This window comes from Acipenser ruthenus, chromosome 7, assembly GCF_902713425.1.
Source record: "Acipenser ruthenus chromosome 7, fAciRut3.2 maternal haplotype, whole genome shotgun sequence".
Taxonomy (NCBI): Eukaryota; Metazoa; Chordata; class Actinopteri; order Acipenseriformes; family Acipenseridae; genus Acipenser; species Acipenser ruthenus.
This window is the reverse complement of record NC_081195.1, coordinates 4,780,902-4,808,375: the sequence shown is the minus strand read 5'-3', so window position 1 is coordinate 4,808,375 and position 27,474 is coordinate 4,780,902. Positions and strand designations below refer to the sequence as shown.

Here is a 27,474-nt window from a genome sequence, read left to right as displayed (position 1 = left end):
GGTGGGGACACTGCTGCTGTACCCTTGAGCAAGGTACTTTACCTAGATTGCTCCAGTAAAAACCCAACTGTATAAATGGGTAATTGTATGTAAAAATAATGTGATATCTGGTAGAAATTGTAAGTCGCCCTGGATAAGGGCGTCTGCTAAGAAATAAATAATAATAATAATAATAATAATAATAATAATAATAATAATAATAATATGTAACTAAGGCATATATAAGAAACCTTATAATTACTTCCCAACATGACATGGACTTGTAATTGTATTGTAATTCAGATATCCCTTGTTAACCATATTCAAAATATCTCATAACACATGCATAGCTGTTTTATAAATGGATTAATACACTAAAGTATGACCAGTTTCTTTGTGTTGCTCAGTTCTTTTAGTTTGACATCTGATGAGTGTTTAAAGTGATTCTATCCACATTTTTCTTTTCCATTTTCCAGTCCCTTTTCCAGTCTGTTGCAATTTATACAAGAAAATACCACACCACAATAAACATGTTACAAGAACTAGTTTATTTTCTCATTACAGCAAGGATATCAATATATGTGTGTCTATATATATATAAGCATTAAAAATCTCACATTCATTGCTACATAAATACACTGTTTTCAAAAATGGTTTACATTGCAAGTACCAATCCCTGTCATGCATTAAAAAGTACAACCAGTAAATACACTTAAGTAATTACACTGAAGTACATACATTCCTTGCATTGCTAAATTGTCAGCATTTCGTCATTGTCTTATAGTTATTTAATCTCAGTTAAGAGGTACTTTTATTCCAACAGTGTTGGTTTTAAATAGACTAATACAAAATGCCAAAATAAACCGTAAACATCTAAATACCATGCCACTTACTCAACACAACATTGGCAACATTGTATATAAGTTGTAAGCAATGTGCATTGCGTTTAAAAACCTAGTTGACCGCTAATGGACAGATAATTAATTGTGTAGGCTTTTCTATAATTATGCAAGATAATGTATGACAGTCTGTGCTCATATGCGCACAATGTAGTTGTCTATGCCATGCCAAAATGCCATTTAGAAGTTTCCCAAGTACAAGTAAATGTACTGTGCTCTGGTGTGTGTTGCATGCAATGTGGGATTTGTCTAGTCCAATAACGGACTGCAAGTAAAATACTGTAAAAGGGACATTATTTGTGCAGCTAAACTGTATTTTATTGAATTACACAGCCAGTCTGTCAACTCTCTTTCATATAAGTCTATTCCTGAGCATGGCATTGTTTTGTATGAACCACAACTATTTTCTTGTAAAGACTACATTTTGTAGTGCAAGTTGGCTTCTTATATTCCCCATGGCCCCTTTTCAAGGTTCTCACAATACATGCAGGTTTGCACAACGCAAATGTATATACTTCCAGAAATAAACATTGGCTATGCTGCCCACAAGACAGACACATACTTGATTTTCCTTAGAAATGATTATGTAAATGGTATAAAAGCTTTGGCGTTTGTTGCCTGCAAGTTGTGCCTGCACACTTGAAAAAGTTTGAAAACAACACTGTATGAAAATTTGGCTTCATACGTCTTTATTTCTTAAACCTATATAAGTATGTTTTCCACATAAAACTGTGGAGGAAAAATGATGTTCTTAATATTTACATATAATGTCGTTAGGACTGAAATTTAAGTTGCGTGATGCTGAGTGATCCTGAAAATCCAGAAATAATCAGCTCACACCTCTTTAAACATTTTTTGCAACTTGTCCAACTTGTTGCACTATCCATTTCTTAGCAAAGTTATGTTATATTTGAATATAAACCCTTTGTATTTCAAAGGGAGAGGTCTATCTGAGATCAACAATACTAAACAAGACCATTACCTACAATACCATCTACCTGATTGCTGGCTAAAAGCCACTTCCATCTTTTCTATAACAAGATTACAAAGCAGATTGTTGATTCATTTAAGCAGTACTTTAACTATGATATTACATACAAAGTTATATATAACCCACATGAGCTCTTGAAGAGCAGTGCAATATAATATTAACTAAACACACCATGATAACTCTGACAGATTCTGGTAACAAGCAAATCTGTTTAGTTAACTTAAACTACTGTTGCTGTAATAATATAATATCTAGAAATTATAGAATATTCAATTACTGTCATCTGAGATCTGACGGCAGTAGAAAGGTTTCTAACCAAAAAAACAACCAGTGAAATAAGCCATTGCCAAGTTCTAAAAACAAGAAGCTGTATATTGTAAATGTGTGACATGAGAAAGGTAAGATCATCCTTGAGCAATAAGTTTAGAGATCTCCAAATAACTTTAGATCCAGATGTTATTAATAATTAACAATCATTATTTGATCCCAGAGAAAGAGTGGTATTATAAAAAGGTCAGACCTGCTTTACTTAAGCATACTCTCCATGATAATCAATATCCTGTTGACTACAACCAGCTACTCGTGTGCGCTATGAAGACATCGCTGTACAGATGTTATTTTCTCTTTTACCCCTACCAATGAACCATAAAATGTAGATCTCATTAGATGACAGCACCACACTCCATGGCTCCCTCTAGTGGCCAGAGAAAGTAAAAATATTATTCACCTTTCTACCTGACCAAAAATGTTTTCACAGGCAGTATTTCATAGACCTATATCTTTTCTATGGGATCAAAGACATTACTATTGATAAGGAATTTCAGAAAGTACCTGCATATATTAATGTGCAACAATAATGGAATTTATTTTATACAAAAAGCAAACCAAACGCCACTTTTGCATAATATTTCTTTAAAAGGCCCTAGTCACAGAACTTTATGGTCAATTTTTTTTTTGAAGAGTGCTTATAAATGTTCTAATAGATTAAAGAGTTGCTTTGAAAAAAGATCTAAAACAGCTGAAACGACTTTCATGAAAGGCAGGCTTAATTAATATTAATGCAAAATATTTTAAAAACAGTCATTAACGATACATTCCTTCAAACCGTCCTTAAAGTTTCAGCAATCAGGCCCAATAATTTAAAAGGGGTATTTTTTTATTTATTTTTTTATTTTTTTTAAATAAAAATACTGTATTATTTAAATAATATGCTACCAGTTCATTAAGAGAAATTTTTTTCAACAGTCATTCGAGATGGGCACTTCAATGGCACTGATTTGCAAACTCGTGTAGAGGGGACCATGCACACACATTATGAATTACTGACAGAGAAGAGCAACATGCCAGTGGCTTCTATGCTGGGATGTGCAATTCCCCTGCCCTTGTTCTGAACCATGCTGAACTGAACAGGTGGGTAATAATCACTGCACACAGAGAGGTCTCCTACAGTGTCTCTCATGAACCCTGGAGTTTCAGGTTGGCCATGCCCTGTGTGTCTTGGCAAGCCCGTTTCACCACCATGCTCAATGCTGCATAGAGGTGTTGCTCTTTTGACCTTACAAATGTAATTGTTCAAAGACTACTTTTTTGTTTTTGCTACAAAGTTAGATTTAAAGGCAGTCATGGTTAATTCCAATAACAGCTGCAAAAAGAAAGGCTGAGAATTGTATTGGCAAGGACATTATTCTAGAGTGCAGCCTGAGTAAAGGCAGGTGACTCTAGCAGCTGCTTGTGGATGAACACACAGAGCTGCACATGTTCAGAGTGGAGCTCTCAGCCTCCCTGTCATCTGCAGCAGCTCCCTCAGCTTCCAGCTGGCATTCCGACTGACTCGACTCTTCCTGTCCTTTTTTCAACCTGTTTTGGGGGGATTGCAAAGAGAAAGACCACAGAATTGACATGTGTTAGGAGCACAGCCATTTATTTTGTCCTAGAATGCAGACATGCAGAAATTGCAGTACCATGCAGTACCAGTTTGCTATTGCATTAGGATGAATGCTGTGGTCTGGCAATGGTTAACTTTACATTTATTTAAGAAATACATTGGTAAATAAATGGTATCCCAATTATATTTATCACTGAAAGGGGTAGTAAACTGGTTGTGTGTTGGACATGTTTTCAATGTAAGACTCAGTAGGTCTTGTCTAATTTTTTAATGTGACCTGACATCTGCAGACAGTTATTTATTTGTCAATACTTACTTTTCTCTATTGAAGATCATAAATTCTTGTTGTACAACCTCTAGACACTCCTGAAGATAGTCATTTTCCTTTAAAAAAGGACAAGGATTTAATAATGTGTCTGTCTTACTGCACAACTTATTTGTTTATTAGTTTAAATGGTTTATACACTTCTCCAAAAACCACTCGCAGCTGTATTAGTGTATAATGAAGTTCTCATTTTAAAATCATCAGAATATGATCAGGAAATAATTCATTAGGTGGTGCTGATAAACTTATTTTTAGCTGCAATGTTCAAATTTCTATAAACATGTAGGCATTTATACCCAATTCAGACCACCTACCTAAATAATGTGCAATCAACACATATTAAAAACAAGCTCAAGACAAGTACATTATTCAGAACATAATTAAGGCCAATGCATATTTTACAAGAAATGAATTCATAATTTAGAATATCTTCTCAGCAGCTGAAAGGTTGAAAATGTGATTTCTGCGTGAAGCATTGTTGATTGTTTCATGTAGTTCTGATATAAGCCATGTCTGACTCACGGACTGGGAGCTGTCCTTGCTGTTGTCCCTTGACTTGTTCTTTGCTAGCCTCTTCTTCTTCTTATGAAGGGGTCTGGACTCCAGGATCATCTCTTCAAGTTCAAAGGTAGGATCACAATGAAGCCGGCCTTTCTGTGAAAACAGTAGAGCAAAACTGAACAAAAGGCTTTTGAAGACTGAAACCTAAAACCCCATCCGTAAAATATTACTTCACCATATGTAACAATCATATCATTTTATTTTATCATAACAACACTTTAACACATACAGTATTTGGATTTCTGCTGTGGATATTGTGAAGACATGTAACATCTTAAAAAATATCTTGGCTCTCTCTGTGTGTCATTGTGCATCATCTTCACAGGGACGCTTGTTATACCTCTTTCTGTAACAGGAAAAGGGTTGACTAAAAGGAGTAATAAATACCTTTATTTCTCAGTCCCTATACTTGTTGGAGCCAGGGTAGTGTATGTATCTGCATTGTTTACATTCTTACGTTTGGTACAAAGCCAGCTTCCTCCTTCTTTTCATACACAGCATCCCAGTTCACATCTGACAGGAGCGGAGAGCTCTGCATATCCGTGAGGCCGGAGAAGCGGTGCTCAGGGTTCACAGTAAGTAACTGAAAAACACAAAGGCAGAAGCTTCTTAATATTTAATTTCTCATGCATTTCTCATACAAAAGCTGCCATGGAATTAAAGTACAGTGTAATCCAATTAGAGAGTTTTTTCATTATACAGTTCACATGAGGTGCGTCTTGTTTTGACTGCTGGCTAGGGACACATGTGTTTGTATTGTTCCAGTCCCACTATACTAGTGCTGTACAGTGTTCTAAATATCAAGGAGTATAAATACTGATAGTGGTGAACTGATTCACAATATACATACACAATGACTGTAAGTCGCCCTGGATAAGGGCGTCTGCTAAGAAATAAATAATAATAACAATGATTACAAACATACTACTGGTGTATACCTGTATTAATATATTTTCATTACTGTACTCAAGGGCACAACTTATAAAAAGAATAGCATCTTCCCCATAATGTACCTGTGTGTGTCTACTTCAATTCTAATTACAAACACACACGATTGCTTTGTTGTTCAACTAGACTTTAGGACGTTTGTGATTATTAAACCATGAGAGGGCGCTAGTCAGCCAGCTTTATAATTCCACCTGGCAATGCGGTAAGGACACAGAATGGGATCAACCTTGGGTGAAAAACATGGCTTTTTTTTTATAACATTTTAGTAATAGTACAATGATAATGATAACTACATTTTTTGAATTCTGAACAGGCAGTATTCTGAAGTAATTCAGGTAACATCTCTCTATTTGTGAGTGAACAGTGGAGGCTACAAAACAGGTAATGATGTTGTGCCTGAGGTACAGTATATGTGGTCATAACAGAATAAACAGAAGTAGGGCAGAAATAAACAACACACCACCATGATTAATGGGAATGCAATTGTGTATTCTTCTCTTCCTTTTTTTATGATGAATGAAATATTTTAAAATTGCCTGCTTGGTAGGCCATGTTATTTGACCATGTGCCTGTGCAAAAAAAACAAAACAAAACAAAAAAGACAGGTGAAACGGTGATCTTTTGACTCTCTTGCCTCAATTTCAATCATAAAATCTCTTAAATGTGCCTAGCAAACCCACAAGCTTTAATGATAATAGTAGTATTATTAGTACTACTAACTGATAATAATTACCTTCCTCAGCAGTGCCACCATGTCTTTAGACCAAACAGATGCATACTGCACACTCACTGTGCTGAATAACTGCAGCAGAGACTCCACTGTGCTATTGGAATGGATATCATATGGTCTCTGGGAGGAAGAGATTACAAAAACAAGTCAATCTTTTTGGACAGTTCTGCCTGCCACTCCTGGTATCAAAGCACATCTACTTTCAGCTGTGAGATACATTACCCATCCCCGAAGAACTTCATAAGCAGTGACTCCAAGAGACCACCAGTCCACTTGGAAAGCATATCCAGTGCCCCCGTTCACAAAGGAGTGGAATATTTCAGGTGCTTAAAAAACATTTACAAAGCGTTTTACTCCAAAAAGTAATTAGAACCATTTTCTTTTTTCTTCCAAGAAGAAAACAAATCTATTAAAAACGTAAGAATACATAAGAGCCCAGTAATGAAATCCCTTTGTGAATTCCAACCTATAGTGTACATTTCGGCAGTGTAGCAAATGCTAAGGGCCAATATGAATTACTCATCCATAAATTGAAGGTAGCAGCTATTCTGGTTTTGGATGTGTCGGATGGGAAAGTGGAATAGAAAGGTTCTCAAGCCACTTGAGAAACTCCCAAACAGGATGTCTTATTCAGCCTTTTATTTTTCAAGGCAGCACTGCTGGCAGATGTATACAAGTTAGATGGCTCCTGACTATAAAGGGGGAGCATTGGAGTTCACTTCCTCAGGTTTCTATAATGCTTTTAGCTTAGGGTAGAACCAAGTAGGTTACTAAGGATTACAGATTTCACATTTATATCTAAAACATCCTGAAATACAAACTGAGAAACAATCCAAGGTTATAAAAAAGCCTCGAGAGTCAGGAATTCCTGTAACTTGCTGGAGAGCAGACAGGTGCTGCCCGGAATAAATACCACTTGAGCCATGATGCTGAGGCATATGCTGTCAGACAGAAAGGAAAAAAAAAGCTAGATAATGATTTGCAACCAAAGGTCTGCAAATAAAACCCATTTGTTTTGATGTCTATAAAAAGGCAGGCTAATTAACTGCATTTGTGTCTTACCCATATATGGTTTCGTTCCAGCTAAAGCAGTTGCTCTTTCACCATCTTTTATTATTGTTGCTATGTTGAAGTCAGTGAGGTGTGCATGGCCTAAAAAAGAAAAGCTTTTTGTATTATGTTAAACCACAACCATTTTTAATGACATAGAATTACTAAATCACCAGCCAACTATTTACAAATACTGTATCTCTACACAAACTAAACAAAAACTAAGAACACACAATTACAGTATATATATAATAACCTTTTTTAAACAATTAGGATATTTGTCAATGAGCTTTTGGCATGATTCTTTAGTGATTTCTGATCATTCTTCAATGCAAAATTGTTCCAGTTAATTCAAATTCCGAGGACTTCTCTTGTGCACAGCCTTTTTCAACTCATACCAAAGATTCTCAATCAGATTTAGATCGGGACTTAGACTAGGAAATTCCAGAACCTTGATTTTATTCTTCTTTAACCATTCTGAAGTAGATTTTGATGTGTGCTTTGGCTTGTTGTTGTGTTGGAACATCCATTTGCAGTTTTGTAGTGGAGGGTTTCAGATGATTGGCCAATATCTTTTGGTATGCTATGGAATCCATTTTACCATGTATTGGAACTAAATTTCCTGTGCCATTAGAGGAAAAACAGCCCCATAGAAGGATATTACCATCTCCATGCTTGACAGTTGGTATGCCTCACTAGACTTTCTCCAAACATAATGACTATCAGCGTGACCAAATAGCTCGATTTTTGTTTCATCAATCCACAAAACCTTTGACCAGAACTGATATCCATGACTGAAATGCCGTTCTGCAAACTTTAAGTGATTGTCCTTGTGACATTTTACTAAGAGTTGCTTTTTACTTGGCCTGCGACCATTGAGACCTTCACCATGCAATACTCGACCTATGGTTGAAATGAAAACCCCAGTCCCACTTGCAGCCAGTTCACTTTGAATATATTTGGCAGTCAATCTCAGATTATTATTAACCTTCCTCACAATTCTTCTACTTGTTCTTGGTGAAAGAACCTTCTTTCTTCCAGACCGATGGAGCGTTGTGACAGTACTTCAATAGAAACAACAGTTGAAATTAAGATACTCAGATGCTTGGAAATATTCTTGTATCCTTCTCCAGCTTTATGACAATAAATAATTTTCTGCCTAAGGTCTTCAGATTGCGCATTACTTTTTCCCATATTGACTTATTGTCAATGACAGCAATCATCCTATACCTAACCCTTCTATACTCTCTAAGAATGTTCACCTAAAATCCAGCATTTTCTAGAATTTTCTAGAATTAGGTTCTGCATTATCATATTGAAATTTCTAGCACCTTGTAGACAATACTATCATAGCATTAAAAGATATGAATACTTCTGAATTAGCACTTTGCAAAAGAATTGCTGAAATAAATAATTGTAGACATTTCTTGTAACTTTTTTCCTCATCCACAAAAGCAAAACTTTTGCTACACAAGATTTTTCCTAAAATTCTTTGTTTTCCAGAAATGTCTAGAAATTATACATTTCATGGAATGCTCATTTTAGTACAGATTTATTTTTAGTTTTTATGTATTTTAGGTTTTGGTTTCTTCTGTTATAGGAAACTAGTTCCTTAAACGTAAGTCTTTTGTTTTCTTTTAGTGAGTAGGAATATTACTTCGTTGTGTCTGGTGATGAGGTCTCAAGGCATGTTATTTTTGCCATTGATATGCGATTATAATGATAAACATGTATCACAATGCTATCTAGCATTTCGTTTTTCTCAATCTATGCACTGTACAGTGATGGTGCACATTTTGCACAGACAGCATTGCTTTTATTTACAGGGCGAACATTTGTTTGCAAACAATTTATTGAATCATACCGTATTAATTCTACAATTTAATTTATACTGTACCTTGAAGAGTATGTTAGTTTATTGAGTGTTGTCTGTCTGGCTTCATCACTAAGCTCTCAAAAGGCATCAATTTATTTTTACTAAGCAAATAACTTTGCAATACTGTGCTGTTTGGCGAGGCAGTGTGTACACACAGCTGTGGGTTATATTGCTCCACAGCAGCTATCAACACACTAGAGGTCTTAGAAATCTAGAACAACATGTACTCCTGTCTGCTGACATCATACTTTCCAACTCAAGATTTGTTAAAGCCATGTCACCTTCATTTAGTAAAGACTAAAATGATTGTGAAGTCCTTGAAAATATAACTCCTCTGCATTCAAAAGGAATAAGACCTTTAACAGTATTTTCCTTCTTTTATCAATGTCACGCACTGTAAACAGTTATATTGTACATTTGGATCACAAACTGTTTTGACAATTGAGAAAAGCAATGATTGCTTAAAGGCAGGTTGTAATATGGGGCATGTCAGCTGGCTACACTATTGCTAGGAGCAAGTACTGCTGCAATTTGCTGCAAGTCACGCATCAGCCACCAAACTGAATCCGTCAATTACAAGGAAACATTGATAGAGAAAAGTAAAGGTGCCTGATATTTTCTCTACTCAATGACGTCCAGTGTGTCACCTTGGACCATTTATTTCTGGCCTGGGCTGATTCTTTCAAAATGACCTCAATTGCCTAAAACATTTTAGGAAAAAAATGCAGAATGTGAAAATGAGACAGCAAAGACTCGTTTGTGAAAAAAAAACCCAAGATATACAAATCCGACATAGAGTACAGTCTCACCTTGTTCATCCAGAAGGATATTATCTGGTTTGAGATCCCTAAAGAAAAAACACAAGAACCAAATATAATTAAAAGAAAACAGCTTTGAGTTATGAACAGACGGCTTGAGAACTTAATTGAGTTCCTGATTAGAAACAGAAGGAAGTGATGCAGAGAGGCTATTTTAATACAGCATTCCACATGTGCTTTTTATAATACATACTTGTAATATTTGTCATAAACATGTCAATAGTTTTATCAAGCAATAATACAAGTTATTGGTGTCTTATTTCACAGGGAAAGGCTAAATACTACTTTATGTTAGACAGTATTCACTAGGGTTAACTGTCCTGGGGGAAATATCTCACAAATTACATATATATATATATATATATATATATATATATATATATATATATATATATATATATATATATAAATTTTTTTTTTTAACTAAACAGAGGATAAAAAGCAGTGTTTTTGAAAGTGTATGCAGTACATGCCAATCTCTTAAAGGAAATCTCTGTCTCTGTTGTCTCGACTATGCTTTTTAGTGTCAAAATGTTTTAGGTTTTTTTTTTTTTTTTTGACATTTCACAAAAATGCAATAATTAATTCTGTTCAAGCAAATAAGCACCGTAGAATTATTTATAAAACAGGAATAATTATATTATTTTTTTTAAGTAAAATTTTTCAAACCCTATAAGTAAGGTTGATGTACGTATTCAGAATGGTTCTGCATTACGTTTCCTCACAGGCTGTATGACAGAGTGTTGCTAGGTTACACTTTATCTGAGATGGTGCAACCAAATCACTGCATGGTATATGCCTGTCAACAACCATCGTATGGAACAGAAAACACTGACCTGGAGGCTTCCTGCTGCTCTTCAAGGATATTTAATTATTGCAATAAAGGGTGTGTACTGATGTACAAACAAAGACAAAAGGATGGACTATACACTACGTAGACTGGGTGTTTATTATATTTTCATCTCTTTTCATAAATAATGAAGGTCTACAGGGAACCAAGAAGGGCAAGGTACTGAAACCAGTAGTCTAACAGATTCCAATGTGGCAAGTTTTGCAGTAATTAGGGTTGGTGGATTGACATAGAACACATGTGTAATTTATACTACTCTGTTGAATCCTGCATGACTATTTTTTTTTTCTTCTTGCAGAGGTATTGAAGTGTATTTCAATGGTCAACTAAACAGTGGCAATACATAAACCTGATTCAATACATAAACCTGATTCAATACATAAACCTGATTCAATACATAAACCTGATTCTTTTTCTTCTTTACTGTATGTATGTAGTAATGGTAATAAACGGGTCAATAAATGGATGAAATATCAGAAAATTCATTTAAAGAGCAAAGGTATTAATATCTGTCACTGTTCAGATCATTAAAACAGACTCCAATATCTCACACTAGCACGGATCACAGACATGAGCCATTGTCCTCTCAGCAGGAAGTTAAAAAAGCTTCACACAGGGCTCAACAAAGCAAATATGCTACAGAACCATTGTTACTGAAGACACATAAAAAAAAAAAAAAAAAACATTCAGTACTGATGGTACAGAACATACTTCAGATAACCACTGATTGGGATATGATCACAAACACATGCTGTACAACTTTCCTAAACCTATATACCTCATTGCTGCTCTGTCCATCAAAATACTGCTATATTTGTTAGAATCTAACTCTAGTTTATTCAACGCTAAAACCTCAAAAGATATAGATTACAAAATTGTGTGGGTGTCTTTGACTGTAACGCAAAACATAGACAGCAGGCATGCCACTAAAAATGAACACCACACGTGTCCATCAACTAGCTGTTTCACATAATGTATGATGTAAGACAGTGGACTGGAATTCCTAAGGTAGCCAGTACTGTAAAACCATGGTTCGCTAATCTTGATTAAATAATAAACACCATTATGCTACCTGTGGATTATGTGCTGATTCTGTAAATAGTCTAAAGCCAGGGTCATTTCACAGATGTACAGCTTGACTGCTTCTTCTGTAAACTGGATGTTCTGCTGTAAATGATAGCGTAGGTCACCGCCTAAGAGCAAATCAACCACTATGAACATGTCTTCCTCATCCTGGAATGAGTACCTGCAAGGAGATAAGAAATATGTCAATGACTAAATTACTAGATTGGAAATACTCACCCCAGACCTACAGTCGCAACATTACAACCCTCAATTTTGCCCCAAGCACAGATTCACAGTCTATATGTAAAACTGAAACCTGAAAATCTCCCCACGGTCTGTCGTCTGCATTGTTACAAAGGGAGGGGGATTAAAGTATGTATCCTGCAGCCTGCTCACTGTGTAAAACAGATGTCATAATCATGGAGTGGTGACGGTTTTCTGGGTTTGAAATGCTTCAGATGTGAGTCGTGTAAAACCAACAGCAATGAAATAAAAATTAGAGCCATCACAGGGTAGACTTAGCTGGAAGCCAAGTTTGAATTTCTTTAATAACAGGGTCTGAGGTCCCGTGTATGGAAGACTGTAGTTCTATTCATAACTAATTTTTTTTTTGGTTTGTAGATACAGTGCATTCTTTTCTTTCATTATGTTTTCCTATTTCTACAGGGGGTGGGCTATGGTTCCAAAACCCTCATGGTTACTATCTTGTTTTCTATAACAGGCACTGGTACTCACCGGCAACATCATTATTATTTGCACTTTTGTTGCTATACAGTAGCCTTATACCATGACCTTAACTCAAAACAAGCTACCAAATGGTGTTATGATTAGAATATATTATTAGCTACAGTGAAGATTCAGTATCTATCAGCAGCTCATAGAACCTAGACAATTATTTAGGCTCCAAACACAAAGAAAGTAGAAAGACACTGCATGAAACCTTGTATATAGTATATAAAACCTATATGTATATAGATGCTCTCAGTCACTCTGTAGTGGGTGGTGGTCTGCCTGTCAATGGAAGAAAATAGCTTCTAATTAGTTGGAGAAAAGAGCAGAAAGGGCCATTCTGACAGACATGCTGGCATATCGCTCAGCATGTGAAACACTGAGTTAAGCTGTAGAGAAATAGACAGGAATATTACACGTGAATGCTTTTTACACATATATAACTTATGAAAAGGGGCACAGAGAAAGTCCTATAGATTGAAGCTTTTATTGCCATTCAAAGCCATTGTATTTTTTAAATACAACTGTGGGTACTACATACAGTGATCTGAAGGGTATTCTGTCATATTGGTCTGGAGCAGACGTGTGTTGACAATATAGAATATAAAATACAGGTGTCAGTATGCCTTCTATTAGATGAAATTCATGGATTGATCCATTATATTTCAACTTTTTTAAACCTTATCAATAGCCTTTTCCTAGTACCTTTCCCTGCTTCGTTGCTTCATTTTCTACAATATTTTAAAATCGTCTTGGGGATTGGGCTGTTACGTCATCTTGTTAAAAGCTTCCATTAAGCAAAGGCTTCCTGATTTCATTTTGATCTAACACAATGTTATTTGATCCATCGAATCTAATTTTGGGCGGTTGCATAGATATTATTACAGACAGGAAATCAATACATGAAACTATTTTAGTTTAAATAATTTTACAAAATATGTAAATATGAATCCTCAATGAATAATTGTAGCAAAGGGCAGACTATGTTTTAGCATTGACCGATACACAACATTTATAATGTCACAGGAGAAGAAGGTTCCCCTATGGCTTGAAGAATCATACTGAATTACATTTTAACAACAGATATGAACATGCCTAGAGATATATTTAAAGAAGTCAATCCCTGAAAAATATAAGCCATGCTGTGCCATTTAATATTAAACTGAAGAAAACTTTTGCAGTAAGACTATACAGTGTAGACCTTCCCCTAGCTTGGATTAAATGACACTCAAGACTTGAGTAGTTGATACATGCAGATGTGACTCACAGCTCATAGAAAATTATATATATATATATATATATATATATATATATATATATATATATATATATATATATATATATATATATATATATATATATATATACACATACATACATATTAAAATGTTGAGTTTATTTTTCTATGTGCTATCTGTTTAATAAATAGGCATCTTACAAACCAAAAGTTTATTGACTTGTCTCCTTTAAGCACACCCCAAAAGCCTACATATCTTTCCTTGAGCTTGACCTATATGTAACCTAACATTTGTTAAAAGTCAGTTTGTAGGTAATAGAGGTCACTGTACTGTCATCCTGTAGGAGTTGGTCCTTGTACATTCTCCTGTTTCTGCATATTCCAGTGTGAGTGCTGCTGTGTATAATTACAAGTGCAATTGCATGGACAGGCTTAGTAAAAGAAAGGTACAAGTATGGAAAAGATCATTTTAAAGGAGCATTTTTAAAAACAATGGCATAAAGCACTGCCAGTGCACCTCAATCACAAGTAAAAACGTATTACAGTATGCTTCATTAAGTGCTTTTTAGAAGCATATGGCTGACTGAGGGAGGATCTTTCAGAAGGCTTTGGTCTAGAATGAACAGGATAATAAATGGCACATCACAGATAATCCAAATTAAATTAAATCAAGGATTCAGGGTGCATTATTACACCGTGTAAGACATGTTTGCCTGGGACTGAATTAATTCATTTCTTAAAGAAAGTAAACAAGGAGCAGGGAGTAAAAACATTCCTTCCTCACTTGCTATGCATTGGTTTCCGATTGCACAATTCAGACAGGTTCGATGCCCTGTTCTTAAATATGTGCCAACACCTCCTGTAACTACTCCCGTTTAATACGCTGTACACATGGGTATTTGTAGACGCAAATGGTAAAATTAAAATGACAAAGATTGGCACTCAAGTAATTAAAATGTGAAAGAGAAAAAGTCAGTTGTTTCCCAATGCCCTTTAAATCATACAGATACATCACTATGCATAGAGATTCACAGACCTGATTTATGCCTCAATACAGCCTAAATGTAATCCTCTTTCCCCTCTCCATTTCCACTAAAATGCCACAAATAATGAGTTCAGGAAATTCCACACAACAGAACATCTCATTTTCACATACACCTTTCAAGCTTGGTCCGATAACAAACCCAGGATCATAATCTGGACAGTTCTTGAAGTAATGTTCAACTTGTCTGACAACACTGAATATGTAGGAAAGGATAGCTATAAATGTCCCCATTAGAAGAGAAGGGCTTTATTGTTTATCAATGTTGCAAGTGAGAATGCTGATGGTTCATGACATTGAGTCAAATACATTATTAATGCTATGAAACCAGTCCACACACTGAATTTAATCACGAAAGTGTCAGTGTGTTTGATTCACACAACATGTTTTTTTTTCTATATAAAAGGGTTTTGAAACTTAACTGTATTTCACAATAATGCAACACCAAGAGTTCCTCTGTGAATAATGTTAACATGCAATTCTGTGGTGTTTACCATTGTCATATAAATAGTGCTGTCCATACAGTATGATCTATCATATAAATACACTGGGGATGTATTTTATTATTCAGTTGGGTCAGCCCCTCCTAAGTAATAACTGGCATGTTTTAAACCTAGCGTAGACTGAAAAGCAAAGCACATTTTGAGAGATGTAATTTGTCATATCTCTGTGCAAATGCAGTTTTGCATTTGAAGACAAACAGACAAGACAAGACAAACAGAATTTCTTAAGAATGGTGTGAAGGCTACTGGTTTAAAAAAGCAAGGATTTTGGTTGGCAAATTCAAAAGGAATACTGTAGATTGGCTTCTTTAAAAGGGACATTTCACAAGCTCTCAAGTTCATTTCAGAAATGTTTCTGTAGGTAAAGTAAATACAGTACATAGTATCTTTGCTCCTATAAAACTATGCAAGCAGTTCAAAAGTCGCTGTATAACTGAGCTGCATAACTGTCCTGTAAAATCACATATTAAAGTGAATGTGAGCAAATAATAATAATAATAATAATAATAATAATAATAATAATAATAATAATAATAATAATATGCAACAAATGCCCTTTATTTGTATTATTATTAATATCATGTAAACATTGTCATCACATGTTCTAGTCACTATGGAAACAAGGAGCTCTAGGGGAGAACAGCATCTGACCTGAAAAAGAAGCCCTCTGCAGATTTCTGGAGCACTTGCAGCAAAGTTTGCATACCACCCGTCGCTGCATCAGCTGTGTATAATGGAAGAGAATATACTCTGCCCTGCTAACTCCCAGAGCAGAGGGAGCCAAACTGAATTTAGCAGCACAACTCAATGAAGTGGGTAATGACCCACTTGGGCAGTTGACTATAAAGAAGAGCATTACCAAGCCACACACTTCAGGGAGTAATACTGTTGTTAGAAAATGGGGGTGCTAGGCATCTATTTTTGTGTAAGAGTTTCAGGTGCAGGATGGCTGGAATTGAATGAGAAGGACAACACTGCAATGGACTACAGCAGTGTTTTAAAACTTAGCGTTCATTGTTGGTAAAATGGGATGGACGCGCTCTCTATTCACTAAAGATAATAGAAGTTCCATACAGGCACAATTTTCATTTATGTATTTTTTTGTTTGTTTTTTTGTTTGAAAAAGGCTGAACCACCAAAAAATACTGCAAGCTAGCCTGGGTGGTTGATTTTGGTTGATTTTAAGTAGATGGTACAGTAGCTGATAATATTAAATGAACACCTGCACATGCAACAATACCCACTTTTAAAATCTATGGATATAAAATAAAATAAAATCTGAATATAATGTTATTTTAAAGTTTTGAGGGTTTGTGTTGCTCTGTTTCTATCACCTTGGTCATCTAACTTCTTTCACACCATGCAATACATCAAAGTAGTTTAAAAACACAGGATAGTCACCAGAGATTTACTAAAAATACATGTTCAATTTCCTGTAGAATCTCCAGCTCTCTAAAGACATTCCGGACCTCGTCTCTCTCAATGCACTGCTGTTTGTTCATATACTTCATAGCGTACATCTTCTCTGTGTCCCTCTTCTGCACAATGCATACCTAAAAACAAGAACAAAGAATATTTGTGGGTAAAATGAACATGTCTTAAAGGGATACTCAGTGTCTTAAAGGGATACGAGTTCCTGGTAAATAAAGACCTAAGCAGAAAAAGCAATTGTGAATATTATAAAACACACCAGTAAGAAAATGAAACATTTCATAGAGTATTTTGAAAATGTAGATGTATGCCTTTAACCACTGTACAAAAGGTACCACCTCCCCCTTCCATTAATTTATTGGAAGTACCAATTTTATACACTTATAAAGCTCTAGCATTAATATGCATTTATTCAACTGGGTGTAATGGTTAATACATTAGCTTTGAGAACATAGTACAAGTCTGAGCATCAATATATATTGTATGTATTGTTACTATCATTACAGTCATCAAGGATCATAATTTTAATGATCAATTTATGTCAGTAAAACATTTCCCATTGAATGCAAATTAAAGAGGAGGAGACAGTGAGACCGGCTGAAGGGTAACTACTGTAAAGCAAAACCAATTAATTTGCTTTATTTTAACAAGGTCTTAAATATCTTCTACTTTTTTAAACAAACCATTTGATTCTCATTATTATTATTTTTTACTTCAAATCACCCCCGTACTAGTAATAACTTAAGTATCAAGTTAGCAAAAAAAAAAAAGACAAACATGATACGGTTTCTGGAAATGAATACATAACCAGAGCAGAAATTCAACTGCATAAATGCATGTTATTAAACTGCTTTGAATATAGCTATAAAATGCTTTCAGCATGAATTTAAATACAATCAAATTGCCCTGCAAAGGTATTAGCATATGAATTTGCAAAGTCCACACCTTTGATGTGATAACTATAAGCATATTAAGAGCAGAGTAAGCAACAAAGTGATAGAACAAAAGCCACCATGGATTAATGAGCTGTCCTATTTACTTGACTTGTATCCCTGGGGTTTAAATGTTACCAAAAAATAAAAGTATAATTTATTTGGATTGGTAAAAATGCTAATAAAAACTGAATCTGCAGCATGATGATTCCATATACTACATTATTTTAACAAGCAGTGTAGGGGATGCACTGCCACTGCGGATTCTGACCCTGTTGGTAAGATGAGGTTAACAGTTCTATAATCACAACGGCAGTCGAGTCTGGCTCTTTTGTAAAAGTGGAGGGACCTAATACTGAAAAGTTAATAGGAGTGTAGTGCTGATAAATACTAGGTAGCTCTGTTAGGTGATTCATTAAACCAGCTGGTGAGTGTAGAAATGAACAGCCTGTACAACCAGTCATAGATAAACTGAGCACATACAAGGAATTCATATTCCAGGATATGTTTGTATAAATTACTATACTGGCATATGGATGTTTCTTTAAATTAAAGGAATGTGCAGCTAATTGGTACTCAGTAAACAAAATACCAAAATGTAGGTTATGTATTTATTTATCTCAGCTATTCAGTAGAGACCATGCTAGCTGCTGCTGAAGTTATGGTTCTGTGTATCTACGAATGGGAAGCTCTCTATGTCGCAGTCATTTCTAACATGTTAAAGAGGATTATTTACACAGTCTGGTCTTTGAAATGTAAATACTACTATCTGAGATAAACCCTCCATTAACTCCTTCTCACTGACAACCTCCTGCAGTTCTACAGAATAACGCTTCAGTGAGACACGTGTATACCACAACCAGTGTGGAGAGACTTAAACAATTCAGGACTCCCATCTCAAAATGAGGAGGGCTGACCGTGGTGAGGTGTAAACTATATTATCTTTGGGATTTGTTTTTTTCTGGTTCATTGAGCACAAAACCAATGAGATTACTCTTCAGTTCAACAATTACAACATGAGGTCCTCTCTTTAGAAGTAAACATAGCAGTCAATACCTTTTTAACAATAAATTATAATGTTTTTTTTTCCAAAATAGCCCACAGGTGCCCAGGTTATGTGGGCTGTACTGTACTGTATGCGTTACCTAGTTACTTGTTTAAAATGCATTGAAAAGCAGTTTTAGAAAAAATGTCTTTCTTGATTGTAATTCTGACAGGGGTTCATACGCTCAACCTAACCCATGTTTTGTCTCCCAGTAAGATGATAAATATAAACATTGTATTGCTTTGTATAAAATAAATGTGTGTTTGTATATTCAAGACACTGTATATAACAAAGTACCACTGTGGAATAAAAATGATCAATAGCAAAGCGCAGCTGAAAGATTATTGTTTGCTGAGAGTAAGCAATGTGACTGTAAACTGCTACAGTGATCTCTAGTTATTCCACGATTCATTAATTCACAAATTCTTTAGGTAGCAAAATACCAAGGGACCACTGTACTTAAAAAAATAATAATAATAATCAAGACAAAAAAATCACACGTTTACAATGTCATTCCAATAGTGAAAGATGATAACCACATATTTGCTGGATTATCTCATTAGGTATATGGCCTTTAACAACAATGTTGTAAGATAAAACTGACCAAAAGCCACCAGAATGTGTCTTATCCAGAATGTCAGACAGTTGTTATTTTACTTAACCAATGTCATTAATTTCAGAATCCCCCTGATAAGAATATTACATGTTTTAGGACCCAATTTTAAAGAATTATTCATACCATCTATAGTACATTTCTGAAAATAAATATTTTATCATCATAGTATAATGTCTCTCGCTGGAAATGTCTACAAAAGAATCAGAGTGAAAAAAAGTCAGGATATAAAAACATGACAGTTTTATAAGAAAAATACATTGTTGTAATTCACTGAATAGTACAAATGAAAAAGATATTGGATATTTTAAAAAGATAAACTCAGTCAATCATTGTTATTACCTTTTCCATTGCATTCGGATGTCTACTGCAACAGTAAGAACATACCCCATTTTCAGCTGTTTCTTACTACAGGGGATTATTATTTGATCTTTTTATTGATGATCTTTATTTAACAATACCAGCAGATACAGACGACAAGTAATTGTTTTACTGCCCATAGAGGGATTATTAAATCAAGCACTGTAACAGCTCATCTATAAGAGATGCTAACGACAAACCTCTAATGTACAACAGGCTGTGGTCCTCAAAGTTTTCTGGCCAATGGGACATCTGTGTATTTGTCAGAAGGTACTGGAAATTATCATTTCTCTTTTTTTCCCACATTAAACGAACTACTGCGCTTATTCCAAAACATGAAATTATATAAAAGAGGTTAAAAATAAAACATATTTATCAAATGGAACAAAAGCAGAGATTGAGAGCCCAGAGTTTGAGAGCCCAGAGTAGACTGTAATGGCTTTAGTTCCTCTACTGCTGGATCAGTATTGCAGTGTTCCAGATTGCGTCAGGTGCTGTCACGGGAACCGACAGGCACTTTGAGGACCACTGATATGCTGTACAACGTATAAAATCAAATAAATGTGGATTGGTACAACAAATCAAAGCCAAGTCAAATGATGAATCAACACATAGCTTTTAAATGCAGGGTTGTACACCCACAACATCTCTACCTTCATCTATATTACAATATATTAGAAAGGCTGACTGCAAGTTTGTAAGGCTTAACCTGAGGAAACTCGAAGCCACTCTGTGGCTTGGAACTTGGTTTTAGGAGACTAGGTTTCAGGCCACTGCATGGCACACCAGGGGAGACTTGGGTTTGATACAGCAAAGTTGCCTCAAATAAATGCAAAACAATTTATATTTACTAGAAAGCCCCATAAATTAAACATCTGAGTTGTTTATTTCTGGTTTGGTAACTTCAATGGGTTTGCTTTTACTTTGTGAATACATTATTATTATTTATTTCTTAGCAGATGTCCTTATCCAGGGTGACTTACAATTGTTACAAGATATCACATTATTTTTACATACAATTACCCATTTATACAGTTGGGTTTTTACTGGAGCAATCTAGGTAAAGTACCTTGCTCAAGGGTACAGCAGCAGTGTCCCCCACCTGGGATTGAACCAACAACCCTCCGGTCAAGAGTCCAGAGCCCTAACCACTACTCCACACTGCTGCCCTACACATACATTGCGCTATTGGCAATTGGGAGTAAAGAGCTTTGAGATTCCACAACATGTTATTGATGGATATTTAAATTGGCAGGTTTCTTACTACTTGATTGAATACCAATCAACTCAGAGCACCTTAAAAGCAGCACATTTGAGTAACTGGCACATAACACTTACACATTGGCTATGAGTGTGGCTGTTGTGGTGATACTCTATTTAATATTCTGAACTGCTGTTCCATCTGTCCAGATGGTTTAGAGTACTGAAACTCAGCCTGTGCCTATCAAGGTCAGCCTGCTCTTCTCTCAACCATCCAGCCCTGGCATAATGCCAGTGAATCACAATTTATGGATGCATCTATCTCTGTTTACCTGCACTCCAAGTTTGATATGACAGATATTATAGGATGCTGGTAAATATGTACAAGACACATCGCTGGCTTGATAGCATCTGTTTGACGTCAACTGGCATTTTGAATCCATTCCTCTACATTAAACACCCAACCTGTCTTGTCAGACAAGTCTACGTTTCCCTTTCAGAATGATAATTACATAGTTTTTCTATGGGAAACATAATTATGATTACAAAAGCCTTTTGTTCAGCTGCATTAAGGTGTTTTTTCACTGACCCCAAAACAATGTGCTTTTCTGATATACAGCAGAACAGTGGTTTTCAACACTTTCATCTCCAGGACCAGTGTCTCCAGCTGGGAACACCTGTTGTACCAGTAACAATTTTAAATGGCTGTTGTAAAACAGTGACCTACCGCATTCTCACTGAAAATATAACGGCATCGTCGAATTATTTTACAAGAGTTCACCGCAATCAACAACACAGATCACCATCAATAACTTTGAAAGTTCACAACAAATACCTCTCACCATCATTTATAATGTCTCTGTGATTGAGTGGTACAAATAGAATGATATATATTACAACCCTGTGATTAAGGGAGTATTGTGGTTGAGGAATCATAAAGAAACCCATTGCAGTAGAGCGCTACTGGCTGCATGATTCTCATTAGAGTGGAAAGAAAATAATGGGGCCGAGGGGAGGTTCATGTCAGAGATTCAGTAATGATTTCCTTTCTGCTCCATTCAGCTCTACCCATTTAAAAAGTGTTTATTCAATTTTAAATGTGCTTGTTTTCTCACTGCAAAGTTAATATTTAAGACCTATTTGTTCTTTATTTCTTAAAGACCACAGCCAATCCCAATTTACCAGTCTTAAAAAAGTTCCAAACTCATTTAAATAGTCCTCACATCCATTTTTTTCTTAACTGTAGCTGTCATTATAATGGATTGTAGTTTTGCCAAGGTCGTTAGAGACTGTTACTTTTTAAAGCATTCCGATCCCTAGATTATTATGCTATAGTTAGAACCCATATCAATTGTTGTCACAGAACGGCACTCCTGGGATTTGCCTGGCGAAGGAGATGGTATTCAGGGTTTATACTGAATGTAGCCAGGAACAGCAAGTCTTATTTTCTAGGTCAGGTCAATTCTAAAAGTGCCAGCAGCTTCAGCACAACTTTGTATGCAATAATGTGTAATCACAGACTAAATAAAGCTGTGTTGCAGTAAAGTTGCTTCTATTGTTCAGCAGGGTGAGCTAGTGCTATCAATTATTACATTGACTGAACTCATTTTAAAATTAAATTGAGACTTTAGTTTGCTATAGCTTTACATGTTTAAGGTTGTTTAGTTTTATACTACCCTAGGATGCCAACCAGAAAAGAAAAAAAAAAAATTCTGAAAAATGATTTCAGAGCGAGTTAATTGCATATCATTAAGTATATGCATTCAGTAACATGGTCAACACTCTGGGGCTGTGCTATCTTCAGTAACTTTACTCAACATGACACAAGCTGAAGTCTCTTATGTGGCTTGCGTATTAAGCTAGCTTCACAGACTTCCATGGGGAAAGGGAACTTAAGGCACAAACACTGATTTCTAATAATGACAACAAGTGTTACCCTTCCGGCCAATTCCATTACAATTCCTTCCCGTGTATAAGTCCATCTTTCAGTAGCTGAGCATGGTAGCTACTGTAACTAGATGAATTTCACTTTGATAAATAAGGACTGAAACATTTAGTTGGGACACCACCAATTATGGATTTGTTTTACTATATGTGCAGCTGGTCTTGTATATTCAAGGAGACAGGTAGCCCCAAAACCTTAAAGAGCAGGATGAACAGCTCCCCCACACCCCCCATTCGTCTCAGGGAGACAGCCTGCAATATGGTGGTGAAACAAAAGGAGGAGATTGAAAAACTCCAGCTGGTCCCGGCAGATCACAAACTGAAGTATGGTAAGCAAAATATTATACCAAAGATAACTTTGATAACTGGATAAGGGCGTCTGCTAATAAATAAATAGCGTATAACAGGAAATTTTGGCGGGGAATTTATTTTGGCTTTATTGACGGTTTTGATTGGATTGCCAATAATTCTTCCACCAATCAGAGTGTGGCATACAATGAGTGATCCCGGCCTCTGACAGACTGGTATGCAGCACAGGTTAAAGAAGCGCTGGGCAAGGGAAAGAATGTGTCGGACGTCAAAGTGAATATGAGAATATGAGAATGGCAGTGTGATGAAGCCAATTTGCTTGAAAAAATTAAAAGCAGACCGAACATTTACATCAATGGATTTAGAAAATCTGGAATTTATGATGCGATCAGGAACTCCGAGGCAGTGTAAATTGCGCCTGCTACTGTATATATATTATTATTTATATAAAATATTTATGAATCTTTGCAATAAATTATCAGTGTTTTCAGTTCAAATATTTGAGCTCAGTTAGAAGAGCTTGCTGTAAAATCCATGCAGCCCATAGCATGCTGGAAATGTATTACACTCTTAGTTTGAGAAAACGAAAAAGAGAGAAATTATTTTGTCTGTTATGTATTATCATTGGCTACCATTAAGATTATGGAATCTAGAGCACTTCAATGACTGTAATGGCTGTGCTTGTTGGGTTCCTAAATCACTGCAGAGAAGATGCCTATTGTGTAGAAATACATGACCGTGGAGCTGTAGAACAGTCCTTGCATACAGTCTGTGGGGATATTTGGAGAAACATTATTTCCGTCTCACTCTATGGACCTGTGAACAGGCTGGCTGGTGGTTATGTCAGGCCAGGAAAAGCAGGACACAGACAGGACTGGTGAGTGAGCACGCTGTTGCGAGTGTTTATTGTAAACAAAAAGTTTAAACAAAACAGAACACTTACACAAAACAAAATGGCACGTGGGCCAAAACAGACAAACAAAACAAACGGACACGGAACAAATAAGTATCGTGCTGGTGTTAAACCAGCACGCGTAGCAATTGTTATGACTTTTCAAGCTTTGCTTCGCTTTACCTCCCAACCCTCATTCCGCCTCCGAACACACTAACCCCTTTCTCACCTGTGATCACCCTATTTATACACCTGTGCCTGGAGCCTTAATTAATCATTTATTCAATTCATGGCTCCAGCCACATTCTCACGTTTTTACAGGGAGGATTTGAACTGCCTCCCTGTCACCACTATTCCACACACACACAAACCCACATCCCCGTGCTCACATACCAATATACATTAACTCCCCCATGATACATAACCCAAACTATACAAAATAAAGCAAAAATACACCCGGCGTGGGGGTACCCCGCACAGGGACATTTAGCGAATAGACTTTGCTGCAGATTGTCACACCCAATTAGAGGCAGTAACCAATGAGAATGAATTTACCTGCCATTCAAACAGCTTTCAAATCAGCGTCGTGCTGGCTGCCCATGGTGATCCCCATTTTTACTGATTGTCAAATCATTCTATCATTCAGAAAAATCAAGATTTTCTGTTATTCTTTTAATCCACTGACTAAATAGGAGCATTTTTAAATTCTGAAGAGCTGTATTTAGTATGTACAACAGAGTTTGCCTGGAAGCAACTATCATTCTGTGGTCATTCTCCATGTACGGAATACATTGGGATGTAATGTGTAAGCCTTAATCTATCATTTAAATTCCATTAAATAATTCATGGTAAATCCTGAATTAACAATGTTCTGTCTACATCTTCTTATCTAATTCCTTATGTAATTCCTAGGTGGACCATAAATACTTCTAATTGAGTATCACTGATTCAAAGCCATAATGTGTTATTGGATTTTTGTAGTCCTTGGGCAAAGCTGTACAGCATGATTGAGATGCTGTTAGCCATTGCTTTATGTTGCAGGCTGGACAATAGGGATGTGTTCAATATCTTTAAGTGACCACTGTTCAGTCTTTACTAGAGTGAAACACACAAGGAAAGGCATGTCAAAGGGGGTGATATGATGTTGAAGGGGATCGGTAAATAATAAATACAGATAGTTCTCCCCCGTGTGGAGAGCTGAGGACCAGTCTGTAGACCTTTGATTTTGCAGTGCACCTCCACTTACAAAACTTCAGTATGCATAAGGTACAGTATATAATATAATCACATCAAAGAATAGAAACAGGGTCACGTACGGTAGTCATATTATCCAGTTCAGTAGAGCAAAAATAACAAAAAAGGGCTGCTATGGATTATTTGATCTATGGTTTGGCTGGGGTGAGACTTTGACTCTGCAGTAAGTGAAAGAGAAAAAAAGCTGCTCCCCGGACAAATCAAAAGCATGTAATCCAGTTTTAGCTCTATCTAAAAGACTCTCTATCTCCAGATAAATAAGGTGGTCATTAGGAATTTGCTGTATGATGACTATGCACAGTACTAAAGTGTAATGTACTGCTAAAATCTGAAGCACTGAAACAGTAACCACTGAAATGGTGTTATAATAAATCTCCAACAAAGTTTACAGACAGTTTTATATTTTCCAGGTAACCTGTTGTTGTTTGATTACTGCCAGTGTGTATCTGATGTTGAAACAAATTGGATGGAACAGTGAGTGATTTGTACAGTAAAGGACTCCTCCTACCATAAGGAGTTGGTACAAGAATTTTAGCACAAAATCAGTCCTGTTCCCATTAAATTAACTATGCTGCCAGAATCCAGAGCAACAGACCAATTAGAAAAATATCTAGAGAATGATCAAGGCTGATGATCAATAAGTGTCTGCTATTATTGCTGGTTGGTGAATGCAAACTAAACCTCTTTGGTGAGATTAAGAAAATGAGGGCAGGATTTTCGTAAATGATAACTCCAGTGTTAATCAACAAATCGCTATGGAGCATTGATTTTGGCATTTTCAAGAGGTCACTATGCCTATCTCGTTTTAAGTAATCATGCTAACATGACTTCCGAAATTATGTTGATTTACGAAATAATGTTAATATCTTAACGAGCAGTGCTTCTTGCCACTATTTCTTTTGTTTGCATGGGAATTTAAAAGCAAATCCGTGTTAATTGTCATAATTTATCAGGAGTTCATTTGTACTTGGAAAAGAAGGGCAGGATTTTCAAAAGTTTGTAAATGATAACTCCAGTGTTAATCAAGAAATCGGTATGTAGCATTGATTTTGGCATTTTCAAGCAGTCGTTGTGCCTATTTTGTTATTAAATAATTGTTCTAATGTGATTTCCGAAATTAGAGGTGAGAGAGCCATCTCGCTGTACGCTAGTAGTTTCCATAACAGAGAATTATGTTTCCATTCACTTTTCTTCATCTCATTAACATGCATTTTGATTAAGGAGTTCCCCTTATTTAGTCGTTGAGACAGGAAGTAATGTACGTGACCTGCGACATTTAAGCTTTTTAACGAGAAATGCGTTCATTAACGACCTCATCGACTCAATTTAAAGTATTAACGGATTGATTTAATTAACACATTTTGTTTGAAAATCACTTGCTACTAAAGCTCTTGTTACTATACCACGAGTTTGATACAATAACACTGGTTTTTGAAAATCCTGCTCTGAGTCTCATGGGAACTTGGCCAGGACCCCTGGCATACTGTGTGTCTGTCAGAACTTCCATGCAGAATGCTTTGAGGTATATTCAGGAGCTGCCCCAATCTAATTGGGATACACTGACAAGACTAATTTCCTCTCAAAGCCATTAAGTCTGAATTAAGTTCTCCATGGTTAAATTTAGTAACGTTTGGCCTCCAGAACCCCTTTAAAGAGTTTATCGTGTATTGTTGCTGTATCTAATTCCTTTTCTATTTCACCACAGAGCTCTAATTCAAATTTAATTGAAGCTGAATGTCAAATATGAACTCTTTCATTACTCCCACTCAATCATTTTAATGGTTTTCCAGTACCTTCCATCTTCTTGGTATAATAGTGACATAAAACTTGTGACCCCCTTGTGTCATTGCAGACTGCTTCATAGCAACTCAAGTAGTTTGGCTACCCTGCTGGCTGGTGAACTTTAATGAGACTGGATGATTTGACTTATTGGAAAGACACCCTGGGGCTGGACAGTTCCTTTAACCTATACAGGACACTCTGTGTCCAGCTTTGTAAACTGTGCT

At 36.0% G+C, this 27,474-nt stretch overlaps 1 protein-coding gene across 3 annotated transcripts in view; it reads right to left on the bottom strand.

Annotated features, from left to right (window-relative positions):
- Positions 1-508: 508 nt before the first annotated feature.
- The window catches only part of LOC117416033 (serine/threonine-protein kinase 32C-like), a 57,874-nt gene continuing 30,908 nt past the window's right edge, over positions 509-27,474 (bottom strand). For 2 of the 3 annotated variants that reach the window (XM_059026154.1, XM_034027051.3), the window contains 10 exons: positions 16,890-17,041; positions 11,985-12,158; positions 10,054-10,091; positions 7,381-7,470; positions 6,541-6,644; positions 6,322-6,438; positions 5,098-5,223; positions 4,602-4,733; positions 4,071-4,138; positions 509-3,726 (listed from right to left, as the gene is read on the bottom strand). In XM_059026154.1, the coding sequence (XP_058882137.1) occupies positions 3,588-3,726; positions 4,071-4,138; positions 4,602-4,733; positions 5,098-5,223; positions 6,322-6,438; positions 6,541-6,644; positions 7,381-7,470; positions 10,054-10,091; positions 11,985-12,158; positions 16,890-17,041 (1,140 nt within the window). In that variant the 3' untranslated portion in view covers positions 509-3,587. The remainder of the gene's footprint in view (positions 3,727-4,070; positions 4,139-4,601; positions 4,734-5,097; positions 5,224-6,321; positions 6,439-6,540; positions 6,645-7,380; positions 7,471-10,053; positions 10,092-11,984; positions 12,159-16,889; positions 17,042-27,474) is intronic. The other variant, XM_059026155.1, reaches the window with a different exon arrangement.